The sequence below is a fragment of the Condylura cristata genome, unplaced genomic scaffold (genome assembly GCF_000260355.1).
Source record: "Condylura cristata isolate star-nosed mole 26May11 unplaced genomic scaffold, ConCri1.0 scaffold00021, whole genome shotgun sequence".
Classification (NCBI taxonomy): domain Eukaryota; kingdom Metazoa; phylum Chordata; class Mammalia; order Eulipotyphla; family Talpidae; genus Condylura; species Condylura cristata.
Window position 1 is genome coordinate 29,329,122 of NW_004567122.1, and position 21,423 is coordinate 29,350,544.

A 21,423-nucleotide genomic window follows, 5' to 3' on the forward strand; every position below is an offset into this window, starting at 1 on the left:
GTGAACACGCTTACCCCCTCACCCCCTGCACCCCTGGCCTACATCCCAGTACTTAGATGCAGAGAGTGAGAGGCTACACAATAGACAGAGTGGGGAGCAGAACAGGCAGATTGACGAAGTACACTGCTGAGGGGAGCAGTAGGCAGTCAGGAGAGGTCTGCCACGCCATGTGGTCACCTCCGGGGCAGGCTGGAATGGAACTCATGAGGAAGTGGCTTAAGCTTCTTAGTGCTGTGCTTTTAACCGGCTGCACCACCAGGGAGGGCACCCCCCCTTTTTTTTTTAATATTTATTTATTTATGCATACAGAACTGTGGTGCACACCAGAGGTGCAGGGGCAGTGAGAGGATTCACCAGAGAAGAAACTACCAGCATTGCCGCACAACTAAACTTTGTAGGATTTCCTAACTTGACAGAAGTACTTTTTTAATTACTGCCTTTGAAAATCAATAAAAATATGTAATCTGCCCTGTGTTAAACATGTAATCTGTTGTATTAAACATATTTTGAAAACTAATCATATACTAGCTTTCTGTCAACATTCTCTTATTCTGAGCATATTGGTGTACTTCGTACAACTGAACTTAAAATAGATGGTAAATTTTATATGTAATTTTAAAAATTGAAAAACTTTAGTATAGTCTAAATGAGAGACCAAGATAAAGATTTTTTAAAGTTTATATATATATATATATATATATATAATAGTTTATTTTTACATCATTTTGTGCATTTTTTCATCTCAGTTGTAATCCCCGTGGGTTTCCCATCACCAAATCACCCATGTGTCATCACCATAGTCCAGTGCATTTTTCCCACGGCATCCACATTTTTGATCCCATTCCCCACTCCACCCCCATAAAATGTCTCTTGATATATAATGGTTCATTATTATTTTCCTCCCCCACCCCTGGTCCTTTATGCTGCTGATTTTTTTTTTAAAGATTTTTTTTTTGCGTATAAGAACTGGGGTACAGCCAGGGTTGCTGGGGGCGAGAGGATTCACCTGAGATAGAGAGGGAGCAGAATAGGCAGATTGACTGAAATACACTCCTGAGGGGAGCAGTGGGAGGGTCGGGAGAGGTCTGCCATGCCATGTGGGTCACCTCCCTGGCAAGGGTTTGAACTTGTGCTGCAGTAGCTTTGGATAGCTTCATAGTGCTGCACTTTAGCCCCTTTGTGCCACCAAATGGAAGGCCCGTGCTTGAAAGATTTTTTACTCATCAAACTAACATTTCTTTGAGATAAAAATTATTAATCTTGGTTCCTTCAGGTTTGTTTCTGATATTCCTGTAAACTTTTGAAATTTTGTGAGAATAAAATACTGGCTGGATAAGGCAGTATAAAAAGAATGGGTCAAGGAAATATATTTTTATGTAGGACTTCTTTAGAACCTTAGATATTTTTACCAAAAAATTGAATTGTAACATTTCATGAACTTGTTTTACCCCTAAACCTATTACCTACCACATCTAGCTGTGTAAATTTGTTTTAAAGTTTCCTTATCTTACAGATGTGAAGACTAGAGAAGTTGAACAACTTACATAAAGACAACATCTAATATTATTAAGATTTAGGAAACCTGAATTCTCCCTATTACCCCTGACATCAGCAAAATAAAACAATTTTTTGTGAAACGTCTAACATACTTAACACTTGATAGATTTTAATATTTGCAGCATGAAATTGCCCACATATATTTTTTTAAAGATTTATTTATTTATGCGTACAGAACTGGGGTAAAGGCCAGAAGTGCAGGAATGGTGAGAGGATTCACCACAGATAGAGTGGGGAGCAGAACAGGAAAATCAATGAAGTACACTGCTGGGGCGCAGTGGGCAAGCAGGAGAGGTCTGCCGTGCCATGTGGGTCGCCTCCAGGGCGCGATTGAACTCACTGAAGCAGGAAGCAACCGCTGCTAGTGCTGCATCCTAACCCATTGTACCCCCAGGAAGGGCCCTCAGCAGCACTTTTAAAAACATAGTAACAAAACTACATTGTTTATGGATATATATAGTTAAGTATAAAAATGCAAGGGAATGATAAGCACTAAATTTATAGGTAGTTGTTTGGGGGGGGGAAATACGCAGGAGACCTAATAAAGATCTAGTGTTAAAGTTGGGCAAAGTTGTATGGTATGTTTGTGTGGGTACTTTATGGGTGGGTACTTGAAAAATTTAAGGGTGTATGACTTTAATCACAAGTAAGCATACCACTTCTCTTTATACTCATTTCAGGAACAGACTGATATTGGTACATGTGTCCATCAATTTGTCTGTCTTTATAATAGAAAGCATTATTAGGAGTAAATAGAAAATAGTGATGACTGCCAAACCGTGTCAAATTCTGTAGTTTGATAATGTCAAAATTAAGACTCTCTTTTATCCAGGATAACTGAATTACTAACAGTATTCAGGTTTTAAAATACTATGGAATTAGGGCCCTCCCTAGTGGCACAGTGGGTTAAAGCACAGCACTATGAAGCTGAAGTCACTTCAGCATGAGTTCGATTCCCAGCCAGGGAGGTGACCCACATGACGTGGCAGACCTCTCCTGACCTGCCCGCTGTTCCCCTCACCACTGTACTTCATCAGTCTGCCTGTTCTGCATAAATAAATAAATCTTTTAAAAAATACTATGACATCGGGCCTTCCTTGGTGGTGCAGTGGGTTAAAGCACTGCACTAAGAAGCTTAAGCCACTTCCTCATGAGTTTGATCCCCGCCTGCCCTGGAGGTGACCACATGGCGCGGCAGACCTCTCCTGACCCACCTGCTGCTCCCCTCAGCAGTGTACTTGTCAATCTGCCTGTTCTGCTCCCCACTCTGTCCCTGGTGAATCTCTGTCTCTGGCCTGTACCCCAGTTCTGTATGAACAAATAAATAAATCTTTAAAATAAAAAAAAAATACTATGACATCTAAAATATGCTAGCATCATTTTAAAATATTAGCTGGGGCTCCTCCCCAGTGGTGCAATGGGTTTAAAGCACAGCACTGCAACACAAGTTCCCTCCCCAGCCTGGGAACTGATCCACATGGCGCAGTAGACCTCTCCTGACCAGCCTGCTGTGCCCCTCAGCAGTGTATTTCACTAGATTTGCCTATTCTGCTCCCCACTCTGTTTCTCGTGAATCCTCTCAGCCCCCAGCACTTCTGGCCTGTACCTCAGTTTTTGTATGGATAAATAAAACAAATCTTTAAAAAATATAAAAATATTAGCTGGCCATGTAAGCAGGTAGTAAATTACCATTTATGTTGCAGTCTTGACAAGATTGGGGTGGGACAGAAGAATGTGGTATTATAGAAAGAAAGATTACTTCTATTCAGTGTGTCTTGAAAATACGGAACATAACAAATCTTTCAAGTATCTTATCCTTTTCTTGTTTTGTTTTGTTTGTTTTTGAGCTACCATTCACCTTCCACTAAACTTCTCTTTCTCCTTCCCTTCCAGTCTTGGTAGTGAGTTTTCTCGTGTCACCTTTTATCTCTGCTGCTTAATTTGTCAAAAATAAGTAAAAGTCCAGGGTTTGCATTTCTAAATTTTCTTGTGATGCTTGCTGCTACTGTGTCAGAACCTCTTTTGTGAGAACCAGCTACCGTTATAGTTCTTTCTGTGCAGTTCACTTTTCATAAGAAGGTTAGTTTTCTGGGTAGGTAATAAATTCTCAGACACTCTAAATTGTGTGTTTCTAATATTTTAAATCTAGACTAAAGAGATACATGATACAGATTTTTTTTAAAAAGTCCTTACTTTCCTGATTATTAATACTTAGATTAAATGCACTTACATCTTGTTTTCTTATTGATAGTTTATCTCTTCAGATTTAAATTTTTTAACTCTCAGTCATAAACTTTTCTTAAATTTCTTGCATCCTGATTATCCCCATCAAAGATCCTTGATTTGTATAGCAGTATTCAGAACTGTTAAAACTTGAGCAATTTTCTGTGAAATAAATTATAAACTTTCCATTTCCCATCTTGTTCCTTTCGTCTTCTTTCATTTAACGCAGTGCTTTTGAGATTTATCCATTATTGGTGTCAAAACCAGGGAAGTATTTAATGTGTATGTTAAATTTCTAGTAACCCAAGTTTAGGTTAGCTTTTAAAATTAATTATACTGGGACCTTCCTGGTGGCCTGGGGGTTAAGTCTCAGCACCACCACTGCTTTTACCTGAGTTCAGTCTTTAGCTAGGGAGCTAACCCACATCTGGCACAGCAGAACTCTCCTGTCTTGCCCTCTGCTCCCCTTAGCAGTGTATTTTAATAAAATCCACCTGTTCTGCTCCCTACTCCATCTGGTGAATCATCTCACTTCTAATCTACACACCCATTGTTGTATACACACATAACACAAACCATGGATGGCCTTCCACTAAAAAAGAAAATTATACAGGCCATTGAAATGGATGGATGGATCTTATGTTCAGGCTGTTGGATAAATGTCAGTGTTAAACCTCAATTTCATTCAGAAGGAAAAAGATGTCTTCATTTGAAAGGAGAATTTTTTTTGTTTCTTATAATATTTTTAAAAATATTATAGTAGTTTATTTTTACATCATTTTGTGCCTTTTTCCATTTCATTTGTAATCCCTATGGGCTTCCCATCACCAAGTCACCCATATGCCATCACCATAGTACCATGCACTCCCCCACACATACTCCCTACTCCACCCCCATAAAATGTCTCTGGTATATAGTTGTTTATTGTTATTTTTTTTTACCCCTGGTCCTTTATGCTCCTGCTATGAGTGAAACCATCCAGTACTTTTCTTTTTCAGAAAGGAGAAAAAAATTAAGAATAAATTACAAGTAAAATTATTTTTTTTAAAAAAAGCTTTATGTATTTATGCGTACAGAACTGGGGTACAGGCCAGAGGTGGAGGGGCCATGAGAGAATTCACCAGAGACCTTATGGGGAGCAGAACAGACAGATTGAAATACACTGCTAAGGGGAGCAGCAGGCAAGACAGGAGAGGTCTGAAGTGACTGTGGGCTGTGGCTAGCTTCTCTTTGAGCCACCAGGGATGGCCCAGAAAATATATATTGTTAAACTTACTCTGTTACAGTACTTAAAAAATAACATTTTTGTCCTTTTTTTCTGTTGTTTTTCCTCCAAACTTATAGATAGAATAAAACATAATTGTAACTAAATGACTGGTTAATTAAGTTAACTCAGAACAAGGGACTTGTTCTGTGCTGAAGATTTTGAAGTCAATAATTGGGATAGTCAAACCACACTTTATATAACTCATTAATAAGATCTAAGTAGCTTTATTGTACCTTTGAAGTTATTTTACTGTAGTTTAAAAATAAAATCTAAAACTAGTCTTTCCCCAGAGCTTGTTTTTATCTCCAGTAGCAAGCAAAGGAAAAAGGAAATACAGTATGATTTTAAGGTGTTTTTTTTTTTTTCTTTTTAAAGATGTATTTATTTATGCATTACAAGAACTGGGGTGCAGGCCAGAGATGCAGGGATTTCTTTTCTTTCCCTGGTGAAAGGATTCACCAGAGACAGCAGGGAACAGAACAGGCAGGTTGCCTGAAATAATACACTGCTGAGGGGAGAAACGGACAGGTGGGTCAGGAGAGATTTGCCATGCCATGTGGGTCAGCTCCCTGGTGGGGAATGGAACTCAAGCTGCAGTGGCTATGGACAGCTTCTGTAGCCCTATGCTTTAACCTGTTGTACCACCAGGGAGGGGCCAAGGTTTTTTTTTTCCCCTACCTTTGGAACCCTGATAAAGATATCAGCTGAAAATACATCATCTTTTCAGATAATCCTGTATAACTTGGGTACATTTATACTCAAGTATAACCTAGTAGAGATACAAAAACTGGCACTGGGTCTCTTTTTAAAATTTTTTTGAAAAAAAAGCTTTTGCCTTAGCACAAGTTTTATGGCTGTTATACATTATACCATATTTACTCATAAATACTGAACAAAGCAAAAATTAACCACTTTTTTTTTTAAGATTTATTTATTTATGCTTACAGAACTGGAGTACAGGACAGAGGCCCAGGGGGGTGAGAGGATTCACCAGAGACAGAGTGGGGAGCAAACAGGCAGATCTACTGAAATACACTGCTGAAGGGAGCAGCAGGCAGATCAGAAGAGGTCTGCCATACCATGTGGTCAGCTCCCTGGCTGGAAATGGAACTTGTGATGCAGTGGCTTTTGGAGAGCTTCATAATGAGGTGCTTTAACCCGTTGCATCACCAGGGAGTTCCCTGGTTCCACTGTTTTTAAACATAATTGCATTTAGGAATCAAAATATTTTAACCTAAAGATTAAGATTACTCTTCTTTGATTTTAAAGGCGTACAACTAACACAGCTTTGCTGATGGAATGGAAAATCTTGATAAGTTTAATAATGTGTAAAATTATGAATTTTGGTTGAACACATTTCTTTTCTTTCCCTTAAGGAATTGAATGACCTGGCACGGGACCCCCCAGCACAGTGTTCAGCAGGTCCTGTTGGAGATGATAGTAAGTATTTAAAAGGAATGGAGTAAAAGAGTATAACAGTATGCCTCTCTCAGAAACTTTGGGATGAATTAATATACATCTCCTAGGGTTATTTTGTATGAAGAGAGAATTATGCTATAGGGAAGAGGCAGTGTGATTAGCCTACTTTTAACCAAGAAAGAAGCAGTTCCATGCTCTTCATTATAGCTTAAACCTCTTCTATCAGACATTCTGTTTGGTTGTTCTGGCTCCTTCCTAGCTTTCATTCATCCCTTCTGAGTATTTCCTGAGGTGTAAAATATTAGAGCTTTTACCTAAAACTAACTCTTGCTCTTTAAGGTAATACTAAGAATGAGTGTGTGTCTGTCTTTCTACTGGTTCATATTTGTGAAGACTGATACGATTTTATTTTTAATATCTAGTTTATCTGTTTAGCCTTATTTAATCTATTAAATGCTCTTACCAGGAATGTTTATCCATTTTGTCTTAGCATAGTTTCTCCCCCTTATACTATCTTACAGCTTTTTATTTTTAAATTTAGATAATTGGTATGTTATGGTTTAGGTGTCCAACATGATTTGATATTTGTATGTACTATGGAATGATTGCTACAGTAATATCACCATACTTAGTTATAATTGTATATGATTAAAACTTTTAAGACTTATACTTTTAGCGTGTTCAAATATATTGTATAGTGGGGTAACCATAGTCCCCTTGTCTTCTAACCTTTTCTAAAGAAAGGCTATTTGAACAAGAATGTGCTTTATGATACATAACTAATTTACACCAATAAATGTAACATTTAGCAAATAGGACAAAGGTGGACAATTTTTTTGTAAAAGAATTTTATAGACTAATCAAACATAAGTATGAGGTTATATTAATGCATTTAAAATTATTTTCCCTGATTTTTCTTAAGAATGTTGTTTACTATGTTCTTAAGAATCAAAGCAAGGTTGTCCTTTTACAAGGACTGCTTAACAGGTAAAACAGGTAGATGTTACAAATTGTAAGATTTACATGTGATGAAAAATCCTACTGACAATACTCAGATCTGTCCAGCACAAGTAATTAACATTTGATTTCAGACAGGACAGGCCAAGTACTTAAATATACATTATTTCATTGAAGCTTTATAACAATTCTTTTAAAAGATGAGTTGGGTAGAAATCGTAAACTGTTGTAGAGGAGAATCTCGTGAGAGGCTTGTGTAGGCTCCCAAAGTGGGCTCGTTCTCAAGTTTCCTAATTCTAGTTTTTTCATTCCATGCTATCATGTAGTCTACCTACTGTCAGTGTGTTCTTCAATTTAAAGAGTAGTTTTACATATGGTAAATTCTCAAAAGTGAGAGTGGCTGACCTTAAATTAAAAGTGTTTGGAATGTGAGATGATTAGGTTTCCACTTCAAAGTTCTCTTTAGTCTGCTAAAATAATTTACCTTTACTTTTGCTTCTACCATAGTTAGTATTATCATATGTCTTTCTTTAAAAAGTTACACTGAAGTGTTGAGTAAAACTCCTCCAGAGCATAAACAATAAGAGGAAAAAATAGATAAATTAGACTTCATTAAAAATTTGCTGCAAATAATACCATCAAAAAAGTAAAAGGATAAAGAAAGGGAAAACACCTTTGCAAGTTTTATATTTGATAAGAACATTATCATATTTTTTAAAAATTATAATTCACCAATATAAATAACCCAATTTAGAAATGAGCAAGGCATCTGAATATACATTTCTCCAAAGAAAATATGGATGTTCTAGTAAGCCCTTGGAGAGATGTTCAACACCATTAGTCATGTAGGAAAATGAAAATCAAAATACTTTATACCTTCTAGGATGGTGAGAATCAGAGTGTCAAATAAGAACACATGTTGTTGAGAATGTGAAGTAATTGAAACCTTCACATGTTACTGATGGGTAAAACCAGTCTGGTGGTTCCTCAAATACATAAGTATAGTTACAGTGAGTTCACTGCTAGGTATGTTCAAGAGAAATGAAAATATGTCCACACAAAACTTGGGCACGAGTGTTAATAGGAGTATTGCTTATAATAACAAAAGATGGAAACAACCCAAAAACTACCAACTGATGAGGGATAAATAGAATATGGTTTGTCCATCAATGGAATATTAATAGGCAATTAAAAGGAATGGCATACCGATATATATATTATAATGTGTATGAACCTTAAAAATAATACTGAGAGAAGTCAAATACAAAAGGTCATATACTATACAATCCTACTTACAGGCAATATTCACGAATATGGAGAGACAAAGAATAGCCAGCTACCAATAGGTAGCATGACAATGGTGACTGCTGATGAATGTGGGGTCCCTTTAAGAAGTGATTGAAATACTCTGAAATTGTGATGGTTGCACAACTCTGAATGGACTTAATAGCATTGAATCCTTCACTATCAATGAATGAATTAAATTAAAATAATAATCTTCCCTTTAACTTATAGTCTTCCCATTCAAATTTGAATGTCTTATGTGGCATACTAATCTGTCAACAGTATCTACCTTATAAAAGAGAGTAAGAAAAATCTCCTTAGGGACAGAGTCTTGGTCATCAAATTGTACTTAAGGATATTATACTTGAAATTTTTGTAGATGTTTGAGAACATTGAGGATGAATTCTTGTCAAAGTCTTAATTCATCTTCCTGATGAACTGACCACATAGTGTAGTTGGATTGTTAAATGCATTTTTACCATTATTAGGAGATAGAATTTAAATAATCTTAGGTGGAAGAGAAAAACTGTTAGCCAGAATGAAACTTTTGGAACTCTTTATGACAATTCTTGCTCTTAAATGCCTAAGTACTCCGTGTTATTGATTCCTAGTATATTATAAAGAATAAAGTATATTATAAAGAATAAAGAGGGAGACTTAAGCTTTATTTTTAAATATTCAGATTTTAATATACCAGTAATTTTCCCCCCATTTTTCTGCAAAGATCTGGTAAGCAAAACAAAGTACATTTTGTAAAAGAAGTAAGCTGAAGATTGGTCATAAATTGTTTGTATAACCTGCTTTGTTTTCTTTTGTTTTGAACACTTAGTGAATGTGATTCTCTAGAGATAGGTACTTGAATTCAAATGTAGGTCTCCTGGGATTCAATCTCAAACTATAACAAATATTCTCACTATCCCTTTTAGCCTCAAGTCTTCATCCAGAATACTAAAAAGTAATCAATGAACTGTGAATTTCACATTTAAACTCTCATAAGAGATTTTTAGATTTCAGTTTGTATAATTTGGTTTGACCGCATTAAACCAAGATGATAATGGGATTTTATTTTTGGACTATCAAAACTTTTATTTGATACCTTGAATTGCTTGTTTGAACAGCTCCTACAGTTGATCCTAAATGAAAGCATACAGAACTGGGCTACAGGCCAGAGGCTCGGGCGGCGAGAGGCTTCACCAGAGACAGAGTGGGGAGCAGGACAGGCAGATCGACAAAGTACACTGCTGAGGGGAGCAGCAGGCGGGTCAGGAGAGGTCTGCCACGCCATGTGGTCACCTCCGGGTCAGGCGGGAATCGAACTCATGAGGAAGTGGCTTTAGCTTCTTTAGTGCAGTGCTTTAACCCGCTTCGCCACCAGGGAGGGCCATGATCCTAAATGAAAGTTATTTTGAAAGGGTGTTTATATCAAATATAGTATCTCTTTATATGTATGGCCAATTATTTCAGCAGTAACTGTTTCTGGAATTAGCTCTCCTTGGAGCCAGTGATTCTTGAACTGTTTACAAAGCTGTTGTCATTTGAGACAGGTTAGATATTCTCTTGCTACCTTATTCCCTCCTTTTTTATTTTTCGACTTAGGAAAGCTAGGAATCTAGGAAATTTCCAGAGGGAGGCCTAAATCAGTTAGTTTAATAGGTATGCTTATTAACCAGAGTAGCAGAATACTCAATTAAGATTGAAATGGTAGGTCATTAAATGCTTTAATTATTTAAATTCATCTTAATGTGCTTCTAGTTTCTCTTTCTCTGTCTTTTGTTAGTACTGTAAATTCTAGTCATTTTAACGAGATATAAATATTCATGTTAGTTGCTGCATTAAGTTTCCTTTTCCTCTCTTCTAGTTTAATATTTAGCCCTATGTTTGTGTTTACACAGATTTTAAGAGTTTTGAATGTCATTGGTTTGCATTCCTTAGTTCTGTTGAGGAATATTAAAAAGATATGGATTACTAACTAAACTGAACTAAATTTTATATGAAATAGTCTTCTTAATTCTGCTTGTTAGAGTTCTCAATAATATCAGATTTTACTTAAATATACTAGAATGTGTATTCCATCTTTGCGAAATGTTGGATATGAAAGAAGTTTCAATATGTTTGAAAAAAACCAATTTTTTGCCATCTATTAGAAAGAGTATCCTTTCTGTAATTTTTTTATCTTTTCTGTAATTGTAAGTGTCCTAGTTGCCAGCTTGTCAGGATTTCTGTTCTAAGCCTTTGGAGTGTTCTACAATGCCCAATTTTTAGTCAGTTTTAGTCACAGAGTGTTAAACATGCGTTGTTTTTTCTATTTGAACAATAAGAAATCATAAAAACTATTTTACTCTTGAAGGGATTGTGCTTAGTGAAATAAGTCAGAAGAAAGACAAATAACTGATGCTCCACTCACAGCAGGAGCATAAAGAACGGGGTGGGGGGGTAATAATAATAATGAACAACTATATACCAGAGACATTTTACAGGAGTGGAATGGGATTGGGGGGGTAGTGTATGGGACTATGGTGATGGCACACAGGTGAATTGGTGATGGGAAGTCCACGGGGATTACAACTGAGATGGGAAAAGGTACACAGTGATGTAAAAATAAACTATTACAAAAAATTTTTTAATGCAGATAAAAAATGTATTTTATTCTTAGCCAAGAATTTGCTCTGATTCAAATTTCCCTACTGACTTAGTGTTTTTTAGCAAAGAAAGATTTGATATTGAAGACTAGGAAGAAACCAAATTAGGATTTAAATAGCTAATGAAAAATTTATTTTTTTAGTATTTGTGTAATTCCTTATCTAAGTGCTTGCTTTTTGTTCATTATCTTACTTGATTCTTAGAACCTTGATCAAGAGTTGGAAGTGTAGTTATAATCTTCTCCCATTAAAGCAACAAATTTAATATGAAAGGATTAAATGGAAGGATAAGACTTGTTTAAAATAGTTTCTTTATCCTGTGCTTAAGTCATTCGGTTATCTGTAATAAGGTTTTCAGCATTGTAGTTGGGCTATACAAAATGTTTTTGTTTGCTCACATTATAACTGTATATAATTAAAAACAGTGAGATGTTCTTGTTTCTTTAATAGCACATTCTGGGACTTTTATGTGGGGCCTTTGTTGAAAATACTAAGTCTAAGTTTGGTGACTCAAAATGACTTTCTTCTTGACTACTTAATCTATTAAAAAGTCATTGGCAGATATTAATTTATAATGTATTGCAATCATCCCTAGAGTCTGTAATGAAGTTTGGAGTTTTCAGGTATTTTCTTTCTTTTTTGAGGGACTAGTGATTCTGAAGAATGCATTTGAGTGTTACAGTTTTTCTCTTTGTAAAGAGCAGTGTTGTAATTTGAATGTTACATACTTTCACTTTTACTTTTGCTGTAGACCAGTATTATTAAAGGATTATATTGTAAATAATTGTGTTGGAGAAATGATAATAACACTTCAAAGAATGGAATCTTTTGACTCTTTTTTTACTCTTGAAGTAAAAAAAAAAAAATGGATGCAGCCTTGTAGAAAAGTTTGTCTTTCTGACATGAATTTTCAAGATGTTGTAGCCCAAATAATTTTTTATCGAACTCCTTGTCTTTATTTTCTAGACTGTAGTAGTCTTTTTTTTCTCTCTGAAAACTTAGCCTTGATTTAGATTTCTCATCCTGCCCAGAACTCATCATATTGCTAATAAAAAGGGGTTAGATAGGAAATGAGTTTTATTATGGTGTGGATATTGTCTCAGGGTGATTTTTCTTTGTTCTTTTTCAGTGTTCCATTGGCAAGCTACAATAATGGGGCCAGTAAGTATTCAGATTAATTTCAGAATAAATAGTTTACGTAATTCCTTCATCTTAATGCCACTTTTCTTGCTACCAACAGAATGACAGTCCCTATCAGGGTGGAGTATTTTTCTTGACAATTCATTTCCCAACAGATTACCCCTTCAAACCACCTAAGGTAATTGAGATATAGCAGTTTTTTAAATGTTTTTATATTATTATATAACAACAAATCAGTTTACAAAAATATTCTTTTTTATAGGTTGCATTTACAACCAGAATTTATCATCCAAATATTAACAGTAATGGCAGCATTTGTCTTGATATTCTACGGTCACAGTGGTCTCCAGCATTAACTATTTCAAAAGGTAATGGGATGGGGGTTTGATATAAGATAAGCAGCTGTATTTTTTTTATTTTTAAGGTAATTTATTTTTTGAAAAATTACACATTCCTTCTAAGAGGAGGTAGCAGACCTTCCTTATTTTTTTTTTAAAGATTGTTTTTTATTTATTTATGCATACAAGAACTGGGGTATAGGCCAGAGGTGCAGGGAGTAGGGATAAGAGGATTCACCAGAGACAGAATGGGGAACAGAACAGGTAGACCTATTAAGATACACTATTAAGAGGAGCAGTGGGTGAGACAGGAGAAGTCTGCTGCACCAAGTGGGCTAGCATCCTGGGCAGGGATTGAACTCAAATGGTAGTGGCTGATTACCTGATAGCACTGAGGCTTTATTTATTATTTTTTTTAAAGTTTGATTTTTTTTTTTCATGCATACAAAAATTGGGATATAGGCCAGAGGTGTGGGAGACTGAGAGGATTCACAAGAGACTGAGTAGGGAGCAGAACAGGCAGATCTACTGAAATACACTGCTAAGAGAGGCAGCGGGCAAGATAAGAGAGGTCTGCTACACCATGTGGGTCTGCTCCCTGGTTGGGGATCGAATTTGTACTGCAATGGCTGTGGAGAGCTTCATAGTGCTGTACCCATTGTGCCTCCAGAGAGGGCATAGCACTGAAACTTTAGCCCTGTGCCACTAGGGAAGCCTACCTTTCTTACTCTTAAATAGACCGTCAGACCACTGAAGAGAGTTGCATTTTCAAGTGTAGATATTCTTTGGTGGTGTCACTAGTTTGTCTATTATACTATTCAAGCATAGTTTGGAGGATGGTGTAAATTTTTTTTTTTTTTTTAGAGCATAGTTAAAGGAGTCAATTATTGTTTGTTCTAACCTCCAAAATCCATGAATGGAAAGGAGGGTAGATAATATAGAATAGAAAATAACTCTAGAGGAATGCTTATGCTGTAAATATCACAGACATTAGGTTACTAAAGAACAGGATAAAGAAGAATTCATACTTACAGTGTGTTTTTTGAGTTTCTATAAAAAATTGATTCATCCTCTTTAAGATGATCATTTTAATATAAATTTTTAGGTATCTTAAAAAGCATTAATATATAGTCCTGTGTGGGTTTTTTTTTTTTTTTTTAATGTATAGAGAAAGTTACTAATTTTTTGATGTTCTGTTAGACCCCGTTGTAGGAGTATGTTGGGGAATTTTTAATAACAGTAAGGTGAGTGGGTAGTTGACAAACATTACATGTTAACTTAGCATCATACCCACATGAAACCAAAAGTGAATTAAAAGTTTTCAAAGTATAAAAAGTAAGCTGTAAATATGATCATTGGCTAGTATGTTGGTTTTTTTTTTTTCTTTTTAAGATTTATTGGTTTATGCATACAAGAACTGGGTGTGAGGGATGAGAGAATTCACCAGGAACAGAGTGGGGAGTGGAACAGGCAGAGTAACTGAAATATACTGCTGAGTGGGTTAGATGGGAGAAGTCTGTTAAGCCATGTGGATCAGTTCCCTGGCTGGAAATTGAACTTGTGCTGCAGTGGCTGCCAGTACCTTAATAGTGCTGAGACTTAACCTCTTGTACCCCAATAAAAATAAATCTGGACCCAGACACCTATATTTAGATCTCAGCTTCACCTCTTATGAGACTTGAGACATAGTTCCTTCTGTGTTTCAGTATTTTCTTCCTCCATAGACTCAGGATAATAATAACTATTTCACTATTGTTCTGAAGAGATTTTTTTAAAAAGAAAACAAACCATGTCATTAACTGTTTTTTTGTAAACACTGAACTAACTGGCCTAATTATTTTTGTGTAGAACTGGGGGATAGTCCAGAGGTATGGGGGAGGGAGGGTAAGAGGAGTCACCAGAAATAGAATGGGGAGCAGAACAGGTGGACCCACTGAAATACACTGTTAAGGGGAGAGGTGGGCAAGACAGGAGAGGTCTGTTGCACTATATGTGGATTAACTCCCTGGCCAAGGGTCAAATTCAAGCCATGTCAGTGACAGCACTGAGACTTTACCCATAGGCCACCAGGGAGGCCCCAAGATTAAAAATTTAAAGGAACAGAAACTTTGGAGCATTAGATTAAAATTCTGTGGATCTTCCCTCCCCCCAAAAAGATTTATTTATTTATGCATACACAACTGGGGTACAGGTCTGAGGTACAGGGGCAGTGAGAGGATCACCAGAGACAGTGGGGAGCAGAACAGGCTGATTGACGAAGTACACTGCTGAGGGGAACAGCGGGCAAGACAGGAGAGGTCTGCCATGCCATGTAGATTACCTCCAGGGTCAAGGATCCAACTCTCACTGAAGCAGCTGTGGCCAGCTTGCAGTGCTGCGTCCTTATCCATTGCGCCACCAGGGTGGGCCCAGAATTCCATGGATCTTAAGACACAATATAAACATGATATACCAGACATCTGAATCAAAAGTTTTTTCCTACAAATAGCTTTCCAGATAAGTGGCCCCTTTTCTTTTTATTGGACCCTTTGAAATGCTAGGATTGCTTGTAACAGTGCCTGTATACCTATTATTATTGTAATTTCTTGACCTGGTGGTTCTTCACCAAGTAGCATAGGGATACAAATTAAATAATGGGACAGAGAGGTAGAATACTGTGTGTGTGTCTCTGTCTGTATATCTGTCTGTATCTGTATAGCTAAAAATGCTAACATAGGGCCTCCCTGGTAGTGCAAGGTGTTAAGTCTTAGCACTATGAAGCTTTCTGCAGCCACTGAGCACAAGTTCTATCCCCGGCCAGGGAGCTAACCTACATGGCGCAGCAGACCTTTCCTGTCTCATTCTGCTTCCCTCAGCAGTGTATCTCCGTCAATCCACCTGTTCCACTCCCTACTATGTCTCTGGTGATTGCTCTCACCATCACCACCGCCATCCCATTACCTCTGGTCTACACCCCAGCTCTGCATGCATAAATAAATGAAATAAATGGCTAAAAAAAAGCTCCCATAGCTTTTTTCCTTCTAATCCTTCTGTGCCCCGTTTTCAATTTTTCAGTTATTTGATAATCACAAGGGCCTTTAATTTTACTTGCGCCCTCTCTATCTGGATAGCCATCTTTTAAAATAATTGCAGTGCTATTTGTTGAATCTGATTGTATTAGCATATTTGGGTTTTATAATTTAGCAGCTTCCTTCATGACTATATGGCAAGCAATTTTGTGAATGGCCAGAATCCTATGTGTGATTATCCCTTTAACATATTATCAGTTTTTGAGGTCAATTATCTTAACCAAGATTCTCTCCACTGTAAATAGAGGGACTTAAATATATACAAAACTTAAAGGGAAGCAGTTAAGAATGCCATAAAACCATTTGACTTTATGTTTTTAGAATTGAAAGTGACTGAGATATGACACAAATGAAAATGAGTATACACTGATGAAGAATGTATACATAAGTTAACATGCTTTAGTCCTGCAGAGAAGAGTCTGTGCAGTTTGTAGAAGTAGGAATTACTCTCTTTATAGTGAAAGGAAGTAGTCTGTTACAAGCAAAAATTAGATTTTTGTGAATTACAAGAGCTAAGTAGTGTATGAAGAATCTGTTCACTAGGTCCAAACAGCCATCATCCCATTTTCCCTTCCTGGAAAGAAAGTCAGAGAAGCTATTTCTTTAGAATATGTCTTTTTTTAAAGTTGCATTATTAGAATAACTGGAAGAATAGGTAAAGGGAGTAAGTTCTAGATGGTAATTTTGGGTAGTATGTCTAATTTAAATGAAAAATCAGTAAATACATTCTTATCAATTTAATAGACAGGAAAAGTTTCTTTTTTCTATAGTTAATACTTTTATAAGCATTCAAAAACTATAACTCCCTGTTGTTATTTCCAGGAAATACATGAATTTTTTTCCTAATTGCTGTTAGAATATTCTGTGCTTGAAGAGGGCATCAGGTGATACACCTGACAATGGGAAGAGAAGATGTTTTGGGAATGCCATCTGCCAGAATTGTGGGCAACAGGAATGAAGAGTCAAAACATCTTTCCTGATGTTTTTTATTTTCCATATATTCTTAAGGCAAGGAAATTTTTGTTAACAGGCTGAAATGATAAAAGGGCATGTAAACTTACTCTTTACTGCTCAGAAGCCCTTGATCACTATAGAGTAGATTTGATAAGAGAATGAATAAATCCCTTTCCTGCTAAACTTGATTTGGAAGTAGAGTGGGCTGAGTCATTGTGCTTGCTATATCGAACATTAGAGAGAAATCAGATAGTTAGATTTGTTAGCATCAGAATACAAGAATTGGAATATATTTGTATGTCAGAGAACATTGGACTTAATCTAACTCCTTTGCATTCAATAAGGAATAATAAGTTAATAAGTTTGAACCGAAGAACTTGTACTATTAAGATTTGTCTGCTATGTTCCAGGTGTCACTGAGGAAATGGCTGAGATGATACTCTAAGTCATCACTGAAAAGAATTTGAGACTTTAGGTAGAAGTATGTTGTATCCTCTGTAATAAGTGTGAACAGCCCCATTAAGTGGCTTCTATTAGCTTTTATGTTCTTAACACTAAATTATTTTCAACTAAAAGTGAAACATCCATTATATCTGAATGTAGTACCTGCCATTGGGAAAGCAGTGATTGTTGGGTTTCATGGTTGTCATTTCTAAGAGTATTTAGTAGCGTGGTTATCTTTGGAATTTTGAAAACATTTATCCCTGAACCTAGGTCCCTAAAAATTGAACTTTATGGACTATGAATTCATAGACTAAAGTCTAGGATTTAGAAGACTTTAATTCTAATGCAATTCTAATGGCTCATTAGCTAGGGACATTCAGCAAGTTACTTCGCTAGCCTGGGCCATCTCCTGAGGGATTCAGGCGTAGAGAAATTATCTTACGATATTTTTGATTACTATTACTATAAAATTAGGTGGTGCTTATAAGCCTAGGCAGTAGAAGATCAATAAATCTTAGAATTTTTCTCATATGTTGGCATCTCATGTTTCTCTACTTTTATCCTCTGTTGATTTATACTCTTTTTCATTCTAGTACTCTTGTCCATCTGTTCTCTGTTGTGTGATCCCAATCCAGATGATCCTTTAGTGCCTGAGATTGCTCGGATCTACAAAACAGATAGAGAAAAGTAAGTATGGCCTCCAGGCTAAAAAGTATCTGGTGGGATGGAGTCTTTAACTGAGGGCAGAGTATAGGCCATATATGTGAAATGAAAACCTAGTATGTTTATAGGGGATGGAGTAGGATATTTGCATTGAGTATCATTGTAAGTAAATACATGCTGACCATTTAACTAATATCACAGCTACTGTGTAGAAAAACTTTTCTCATTGTATTTTCTAGTAACCCTATACCTGAACACAAGTATTTGTAAATTATAACGGGGAAGGGAGTTGATTTTCTAACATTTGGCATGATCTAAAAAATTAAGTAAATACCACAAGACTTGAAAGCTCCAATTTTACAAATGAATTTACATGAATTACCAAAAATGGCCAGGACAGCAAAAAAGATAGTATTTGAAATTGTAAAGATTTATTTATGCATACAGAACTAGGGTACAGGCCAGAGGTGCAGGGACAGTAAGAGGATTCACCAGAGACAGTGGGGAGCAGAGCAGACAGATTGACAAGGTACACTGCTGAGGGGAGTAGCGGGCGGGTCAGGAGAGGTCTGCTGCTCCATGTGGGTCACCTCCCTGGGATCAAACTCGCACTGAAACGGCTGTGGCTAGCTTTGTACTGCTGCACTTTAACCTATAGTGTCTTTTTTTCAAGGACATAAAGCAAGAACAGGGGATTCTGACAGTTAATCTTTACTTTTTGTTTACATCTGAGTAGTGTCTATAGTCATATATTTCTGACTGCATTCAGAATAAAATTAGATCATGTTTTTTTCTATTTGTGAATTTATTCATGGATAAATTTATTTTGATTGAGAACTGTTTTGTCCAATGTCTAGAATTCTGAGCATGAATGCCTCTAAAAGGCATTTCCCAAATCATTGTGGTGGTAATATTCAGCATAACTACTGCATCCTTTTCTTAAAAAAATATTGTAGAATCTTTGGCCCTGTTTATTCTGCTGCTAGAATGTTCTGGAGCAATAATTTTTAGCAACCAAGTTGCTCAAAGCATTCATTCAGCAACCAAAATGTTAAAAGAAGTTCTACCAGAACTAGTTGCTTTATTCATTAGAGGGAAATATTATGCCAGTTTAATCACTATTAATACATGATTTTAAGTATAATATGATACAAAATCACACTTTTTCAGGAACTCCAGATAGATGAATCAAGGGTTGAAAGTCATTGTTAGAAATAGTTTGATAAGCAAATAGGTTTGATAGCATTTGCTAGCAAATGCTAAAATTTAACCAGGATCCTTTATTAGTAGCATTTATAGGACTTTATTTTACATCTTCCTACTGTCGTTTAATAAATGCTTATTAAAAATGTAAGGTAGAAAGGTCATTTTGCTTGAATGCACTGTCACTTATTCCCCTCTGGTTATTAGGTGGGGTAATAAATGAAACCTGTTGATCCCAACTCCTCACCTATGTTAAGCCAAGCTTCTCTTTGTGTGTACAGGTACAACAGAATAGCTCGGGAATGGACTCAGAAGTATGCGATGTAATTAAAGAAATTATTGGATAACCTCTACAAATAAAGATAGGGGAACTCTGAAAGAGAAAGTCCTTTTGATTTCCATTTGACTGCTTTCTATGAGCCCACGCCTCATCTTCCCCTGTGCACATGTTTACCTGATACAGCAGTGCTGCGTGTTGTACATACTTGGAACAACAAACTAGAAATACTGTACTTCTGTACCAACATTGCCTCCTAGCAGAGAAGTGTGTGTGTGACAAGCCATTTCTCCAGGCGTAACCTAGGTGTGAGACTAAAAAACTTCCATATTTGACTTAATTTTGGATAACGGCAAGGTGAGGGGTGGTAGGTATGGTGTGTGTCTGGATGGGTAAAAAAAGCTCCACTGACCTGTAGGAGATTGTTATTAAGTGGAAACCTTTTAATCTCAAAACCGTAATGGAAAGCAAAGTGAAAAACACAAAGCTATTTCTGTGTTCATTTTATTTGAAAACCTACTACGTCTTAGATGAAAGTTATGAACAACCAGATTAAACTCTACCCACATCCTGTATTTTAAGGTCTAAGTTTAACTGGTCAACATTTAAGTGGATTGGAGCTATTAGTACATAAAGTGTGATGGGCTTTGTTCCCAACTCTTTTACATCTCCCCACCCTTCCTTTCTCTCCTCCATATTCTTTGGTTTGTATGTGGTTTCTCATTTAATACATAGCTAATAGCTCTTATTTTTCTTATGTTTTTAACTGCTTAGGTCTATCTGGATGTAAGGGTGAAAATTCATTTGATGGAAATACTTGTGTATATTTAAAGACCCAATCGCTCCTCTGGAGCTTGTACGTTCAAGAATGATTAATCTGTGTAATAAACTGATTACTACAGTCATTACATAAAGTTTTGTGTGAATAGGCTTTTTAATTTTAAGAATTTTGTCTAGCTGAGATTAGTGGTGGATTTTCCCCCACCCCTGAAATGTTTTCATTTATACTGGTTGCATTTCAAAATCATGAAACAACTCCAGTTTACGTAGCAAAAAGGCTATCTTGAAAGTAATTTTTACTGAACAAGATAAGGGCATAAGCTTAAAAGCATTTCCATGAATGTGCAGTATTCCAGGAACATGACTGTTAAACTAATTAAGAAATTTGCTTTATTAATGAAACTAAGCTGCATTTCAAAATCTGTGACATTCCCCTGGTACGTAGGCCATAAACCACAAAAGGCATTGCTATTTGGTACGTTAAGCTTCTGTGACTGTGATTGTATAAGAAAAACATTGACCAAACCTGGGAAACATGAGCACAATCTTGTATTGGAGAGTCTACATAATTACTTTGCACTAACATTTGCAGGATGTCATCCAATTTTAAATTGTACTGTATGTGGCTTTTTGAAGTCTTCCCTTGACTCTAGTAAAATGTAGTTTGAAACTTGTAAACAACTGTGTTTGCCAGAAACATCATTCATGTGAACTAGGCAAGTTACCTTTTTTCCCCTCTCCTAATCTAATTGTAAACCAGGCCAGCCTGAAGGCCATAGCAGATGCTCTCTAGTCATCAAGTTCTTTCAAATGCATCTTTACACTCTTGCACAAAAATTGAGGAATAAATGTCCACTGCTTTTGGTTTTAAACTTGTTTAATTTGTCTTATCTCTCAATGTTAATACTCCCTCTTGGAATGAAAGTGTGACACAACCTGTAACCTCTTATAGTGCTACATTTTAGCTGCTGGCTTTACTAGCTTTTCTAGTCTTGACTTTGCAAAGGAATTTTGATCATTAACAGTTGTAGGTAAAGGAGTTAAAATTATGCTGTAATCTGCAATCACCCGATATTCTCAGTATCATGAGCAGGTGGGGATTCATTTTTTGCTTGCTATTAACTGTACTGTCAACTATGGGTCAGGTGCACGGATTCTAAATAGACAGCTCTTTAGTTGTCTGTCAGAGAACAGCCAGCGCATTACCATT

At 36.3% G+C, this 21,423-nt stretch overlaps 1 protein-coding gene across 1 annotated transcript in view; it reads left to right on the forward strand.

The window, feature by feature from the left end:
- UBE2D2 (ubiquitin-conjugating enzyme E2D 2) overlaps window positions 1-21,089 on the forward strand; it is a 41,840-nt gene extending 20,751 nt beyond the window's left edge. The window contains exons 2-7 of the mRNA XM_004686792.2: window positions 6,424-6,487; window positions 12,476-12,507; window positions 12,587-12,664; window positions 12,749-12,854; window positions 17,884-17,977; window positions 19,438-21,089. Coding sequence (XP_004686849.1) covers window positions 6,424-6,487; window positions 12,476-12,507; window positions 12,587-12,664; window positions 12,749-12,854; window positions 17,884-17,977; window positions 19,438-19,483 — 420 coding nt within the window. The 3' untranslated portion in view covers window positions 19,484-21,089. The remainder of the gene's footprint in view (window positions 1-6,423; window positions 6,488-12,475; window positions 12,508-12,586; window positions 12,665-12,748; window positions 12,855-17,883; window positions 17,978-19,437) is intronic.
- The last annotated feature ends 334 nt before the right edge of the window (window positions 21,090-21,423 follow it).